A 6,256-nucleotide genomic window follows, 5' to 3' on the forward strand; every position below is an offset into this window, starting at 1 on the left:
AGATGTGCTTTGTTAAATGGAAAAAATACAATCTTGAGCCTCCCGGCTGTATAAAGTTTCACCCAAACTATGCAGGAATCCCCATTTGATCAAAAACGGTGTGGAAAAGTTAACATATTAGTGATATAATGCTTTTAATAACATAAGAAAGAAGATTGCGGTTTCGAATAAAGATTAGAAAATTGATTTGTTGGCCATATCTGCTCGCAATATAGCATAAAATCCGTTGCAAAGCATCTTCTGAATTCGAATTAGTAAATGGGATGCTGAGGGAAAGCAGTATTCTTCGTTTCGTTAGCTTTAAGCGATGATTTTAGCGGTTTTGAGAGACATATGAGAGTCTTTGCTTCTAAAATTAACCAAAGTTTATAAAGAGCATGCCAAATCACGTTTTACACATTTGAAACCATTAAGATTTGATAACGAATAGTTATTTTCGGGATTTAGATGATTTGGTTACTTCTTTTCGCTGAGAAAAAAAAATAAATCAAGGTGGTCTTATACTAACTGGACACTTCATTTTTTGTTAATTTGCCGCCAAAATTCAACCTGGGATTTTATCCATCCCTATTACTGTTTAATAACTTATTTTTAGAGTAGAGAATAGTAATAAAAAGTCTCGATTTGAAATTGTGATCCTTGAAGATTTTCTGGAACAAACTGATGGTGGTCTTATAGTAACTGGACGGAGTGTATGTCGATCCAGTTTCAACTGGCAGCCGGCATTTTGAAGCGTTACAATGAAAGTGAAAGCAAGGATTGACAGCATTTCAATCATTCTAGGGTTTCTGCACGCTATCATCGAGATTTCAAAATTACAGTCATTGTCGTGTCATGGACCACCACCTACGTCACTGATGATCATCGCTTTATCTTACATTCGTGTATGTGTGTGTACGGTGAGACGCCAAAGGATCGGATGTGTCTTATCGAATGTAATGACTACTGCAAAGACACACACCGGTGCAGGCTTCTAATCCCAGTCGACTAGGAGCTCATCAGCCGAGTGGATCAGTTGCTACCAGCGCCAGGAACACGATAAAGATAGCACAACTCGATAAAGTGACCGTAATCGGGTGATGTCCAAGATACTGGACGTATCGAGCGTGTATCAAACACAGTAGCAGCAACCTCATTACGGTGGTCAGCGAGAAGTGAGTTTGGCGGTCATGGTTGTGGCGGCTACTGGCTGCAAAATAGCCTTCACTCGGTAGCCGTACTGGTCAGTAGCGTGCCGATCACCAACCGAGCGGTACGTGGCTCTCAAGCTGCTCAAACTCTTAGTGCCACTCCGATTTTGGAACGATCGGGAGTATTTACAGCAGAAGAGTGAGCGGGTAGTAGTTGGACAAGGTTTCAATAACCCGAAATTTTTTAATTTTAAGAAACCATCGTCAAATTTTGTGCTTCGTTGCGGTAGGCAGCAGTGATAGTGTTGGTGTGTTTTTAATAAGATAGTGGGTTAGTCGAAATTGATGTGACCATCCCCCTTTAAGGATTCAATCAATGGTATAGTTTTTTTGTTTTTCTAACAGTGTATCGGTGAATGTGTTCCACGAAATTAAAAATTGAAGTGACGGTCTGTGGCCCGGAAGCAGTAACGTGACGATAAGTGAGAACCTTACAGTTTAGTAACTCCGTGCAAGCCAAGGTTGCTCCAGCGAATGAGCAAACACTGCGCAGTGGGGTAATTGTAATCCGCGTCCCAAAAATGACACCAGCGCTCTCCCGTCTTCGGACGGTCAGTGTATTTGTATTTTTAATTCCGGCGACTCTGGGCATGGTGTTAATTGAAAGTAATATCTACAACATCGATGAATCAAGTAAGTCGAAAAATCGAGAGCTATGTAGTAGAGTTTAGTTTAGTCATATTGCTGCCGATGTGTTTCTACATTTCTGGAGTAGGATAAACATAATCATCCTTGAATCTTCAGTCTAGAGGTTTGCAAACCTTTGCTGCGAGTTCTGCTTTGGTAATCTGCATATCAATCAGTTTTCCATACGGCAGATGGTATTTTTGCAATGATACTCCTTGCACATTCTTAGTCCACATTGTGTTTATACACAGAACGTTGTCTGAAACATAATATGCTGGTAGCAAAATGTATCCTACCAAAGGACGACTATTAGATTGGATTCGGTAGTGTGCCCGTTTTCGATACATTTATACTGTACAAAATCTGTTAGGTTTTTATTGGAGTTGTTTAGCCAACATTGGTACCATATTTGTTATCATAGCGCAGACGATGTTGTCTTTTGAAGTTTGAAGCTAATGAAGAGCCACATAGTTACAGCCACTGCTGGTGTGCGATTGGATGATCCGTCCACGATACTGCCTGCGGGATTCCAAAATGAAACAACGGTAGCACCGATACACTTAACACTCGACGAAAGGATAGAGCTAGAAAAGCTAACCTGGCACTGGTACCCGTGGCGACGGATCAACTATGTGGTGCTGCCAGATGGTCGTAATGAGGAGGAGGAATGTGAAGAAAACTCTGCCCTCGACGATTTGCCCGACGATATTTTCACACGTAAGTAATCAAAAAGGCATCACCGTATGAGCAATCTGTGAAAGTAAATCTGATTTTCTCTCATCTATTAACTAGAGGAACAACGGTTGCAAGGAGCGATCGTGCTGCATTTTGTCGGTGCCATCTATTTCTTCACCATTGTTGCTTATGTGTGCAGCGAGTACTTCTTGCCATCGGTGGAGTGTATCTGCGAGGATCTGCATCTCACACAGGTACGTTAGGTTTGCTTAGGATGATGTGCAAAAAGCATAACCGTGAGTGATGACGAATGAGGAGTGCTTACTGCTGCGTTCGGTTATCTTTGGACCGCTGCAAGTCTGAGGGCGTCGAATAAGCAAATGGTAACTAATCCATTGTAATGACCAGAGTGATGTTTACGATAAGTGAAGGAGCACAGTGCAACAAATGTAATCCTTTGATAAGTAGAATAAGAGTCCAAACTCCACTGTTAATTGCATCCGTCTAGAGTTTTGCTGTTACAATATGTTATCTATAGAACTTCACTTTATCTGGAGAACTTATTTATCTGTATTGTTAGCTGTTTGATCTATGCGTGAACAGACTTGTGCATTTTTATCTGGTTTTCCGCAAGGACAGTTTTAAATCTATTTTTATTTTGAAACTATTTTAATTGGGTTAAATTCCTACAATTATGTATCTACTGCACCTTTACAGGATGTAGCTGCGGCCACCTTCATGGCTATTGCCTCAACGATGCCTGAATTTTTCACCAACACAATCAGTACCTTCATTGCGGATTCCGACATGGGTTTGGGCACGGTTATGGGTTCTTTGTTGTTCAATACACTTGGCGTAGCAGGACTGGCTGGCTTGGCAACGAAAGCGGTCAGTATCAAACGCGCAACAACGAACAGTTGCCAATGGTTGTTAGCAGTATCCTAACTAAGAGCGATTTTTCTGCATTCTCTTTATTCCTACACAGCCGGTTCAACTGGACTGGTGGCCACTGACACGTGATGCGGTCATTTTCTCTGCCCACGTGGCGCTCCTCATCGGATTCGGCTGGGATGGACGAATCTACTGGTACGAAGCGATGGTATTCTTCATTCTCTTCTTCGTGTACTTCGTGTTAATGTTCCAGAATAAGCGGCTTATGAAGGTAGCTAAGAAGTACATCGAAGTGAGGTGGAACATGTGCGCCCGGGTTATTCGTAACATAGAGGAGGACGAACGGATTGCGAACGAAGCGCAGATACAGCAGAACATTGCGACCATACCGAACCTTGCGCGTAAGACACTGGAAAAGCCTGCATTCCGGCCATCGACTGCTTCCATTCTTTCCGAGCAGATGGCAGAGACCAGGATGAAGATGGGCGAACTACAGAGTAAGTGTTTGAATTAACCTATGTTCGAGTCAAGTGCAAACGAACACCGGAACTCTCTAATCCGGGTCTTTGCAGTTCCTTCTCGCCACGTGGTGGAAGATCCCGATGACTACGAGGACATGACGTTATGGAAGATCTCGTCCGAAACATGGTACCGAGCCGTCTGGTGGTGGTACAGCTGGCCGATGCGGTTCATCACCAAGTATACCATTCCACAGCCGGCCAAATATCGCCGCTGGTACCCGCTGACATTCGTCATGTGCATAGTCTATTTGGCTGGATGTGCCTTCATGACTTTCTGGTTGCTGTCCATCATCGGTTACACCTTCGACATTCCGGAATCGGTCATGGGACTGACGTTTTTGGCGTTCGGAGGCTGCATGCCGGAAGCAGTGTCCGCCGTTATCGTCATCCGGTCAGGCAGTGGAGCCATGGGCGTTTCTAACGCAATGGGTGCCAATTCGCTAGCCATTTTATTCTCGCTAGGGTTACCGTGGTTTATCAAAACTCTAGCCGATGGGGGTAGTGGCGCTAATGCGTACTTGGTGATCGCTTCCTATGGGTTACAGTACTCGATCATAGCTCTGCTTGGTGCTGTCATCTTCCTCTATGTAGTGATCTACATCGCCTTGTACAAGCTACGTAAGATTGTCGGTCTGATTCTGTTTATTGGCTATGGAATCATCGTTGCCTTTATGATATTGAACGAGCTGGATGTGATCATACCGTCAGGAGACAAATGCTGAACCCGCTTGCCCACCGCATCGGCAACATGACTAATATACTCCAAGCAGATTCTCTCCATCAAGCGACCTCGGTTCCAGTATCCCTGTTAGTCATATATGCACAGGATGCATAATAGTGTGCATCGTTCGATTAGTAACCACTAGGATAGTGTAGAGCCTACTGCATCATCTCTGAGTTTTGGGACATTTGCTACCATAGCAACGTGCAGGTGATGTTGATCCCTTTTCCCAACCATTTGCTATATAGTTAGTGATGTTGTTGCTAGTAATTATTTGTTGCGGTAGTGAATTGTAAAGTAAACATCTTGCACTAAAACAAATTACCCATTCGTGATTGCAATATCATTTGTAAACCTTTTATCCATTGCGTGTTAATTCAGTGATGTGGTTGTTTGCACAATCACAATTGTTATATGATCAGAATATACTCGACATGCTTGCAACGAGGAGATGCTCCTCTACTAACTACTATTTATAAACAGTGGCGTTGAGTTAGGGAATTGGGTTTAACATATGCATACGTGCACTTACTTTCTGAGCTTTTGCTGTCTTCAAACCATAGACGTACCATGAGATAACCAAAACATTCCATTTAATCTTGTAGTTGAGTAGTTAGGAGAGCGGATTGCGAACGTGGGACTTTTTTGGTACAAAAACTTTCAACGTAAGCATCCGCTTAACATTTGAATAGTGTTGCAAACTAAAGCGGGCTACAGATACCAATAGTTTTGGACGATTTTTGTCGCTTTGCGTGGATGCAATTAATAACTGAATAAACAACACACCATGCAAAGGCAGCATCCGGAAGATTGCTACGTGTCCCCGTTTGCATCTAAGAAAAGGTACGGCTTCTTTGTCCAAGGTGAGAAGTACCGGTATCGTAATCTTTGTCACTGACAGCCACTGACTGCCATTTCCCCAACCACCGCTTCGTCGTGTTATCAACTGTAATCTGTTTCTAAGCCCTTTTTGATCCCCGCGCATTGTGCTGATAACTGAGTGATTTACACCTAATTACTGTAACAGATCGGTGAAAACACATCAGCCCTGGGGCACGTTGGTGGTGGACCCATCAATCAATGGAGGATCGCGTGTATGAGTAATAGTCTCCTATGGTATTACACTACCAGCATGCCCGTTGACCGGCGTCGGTGGGTGACGTGCAACCATGGTGCTTCTACGTGATAAAGCGATGGTCAATGCATTGCACCTTTGTGACGTTACTGTGGGTGCATGAGGCAACGATTTCCTTTTCAATTATGTCTGGATTACGAAATAGAAGGTTGAAGATGATAGGACGCTCAGCTGAACAAGAATCAGCTGTGGTCAATAGACTAAACGTAACAAGATAATGATTTACGAATAGAAAATGATTTACAAAATTAAAAAAAAATTGTAATTGTCACTAGCGACGGGTTTCTCAGTTCTAATCTACCTGCTTTACTTTCTCCGAACCCGTCGAAACGGTCTCAAGAACAAACAACGGTCTGCTGACGGTGGCCAGCCATCATTAGGTGATGTCCGATCCGGTTGGCTGGTCACATTCCGGATATTTGCTCAGACAGATTTAACCTGAACGGGATGGCACGGTGCCACGAGGCACCCTCTTCATAGCCATGCTGATAGCCAC

General features: G+C 43.4%; 1 protein-coding gene across 1 annotated transcript; it reads left to right on the forward strand.

Moving 5' to 3' along the window:
* The first annotated feature begins 1,697 nt into the window (after window positions 1-1,697).
* On the forward strand, window positions 1,698-4,626 carry LOC125957787 (sodium/potassium/calcium exchanger 3-like). Its single transcript, XM_049690702.1, has 6 exons — window positions 1,698-1,823; window positions 2,295-2,534; window positions 2,610-2,746; window positions 3,210-3,380; window positions 3,478-3,880; window positions 3,956-4,626. The coding sequence occupies exons 1-6, from the start codon at window positions 1,712-1,714 to the stop codon at window positions 4,624-4,626; spliced, it is 1,734 nt and encodes a 577-aa protein (XP_049546659.1). The 5' UTR covers window positions 1,698-1,711.
* The last annotated feature ends 1,630 nt before the right edge of the window (window positions 4,627-6,256 follow it).

This window comes from Anopheles darlingi, chromosome 3 (assembly GCF_943734745.1).
Source record: "Anopheles darlingi chromosome 3, idAnoDarlMG_H_01, whole genome shotgun sequence".
In the NCBI taxonomy this organism is placed as follows: Eukaryota; Metazoa; Arthropoda; class Insecta; order Diptera; family Culicidae; genus Anopheles; species Anopheles darlingi.

Coding starts and splice junctions, on each gene's coding strand:
- LOC125957787 (XM_049690702.1), top strand. CDS start 1,712: ATGACACCAGCGCTCTCCCGTCTTCGGACGGTCAGTGTATTTGTATTT. Junction 2,747..3,209: donor AGGATCTGCATCTCACACAG/GTACGTTAGGTT, acceptor GCACCTTTACAG/GATGTAGCTGCGGCCACCTT. Junction 3,881..3,955: donor GAAGATGGGCGAACTACAGA/GTAAGTGTTTGA, acceptor GGGTCTTTGCAG/TTCCTTCTCGCCACGTGGTG.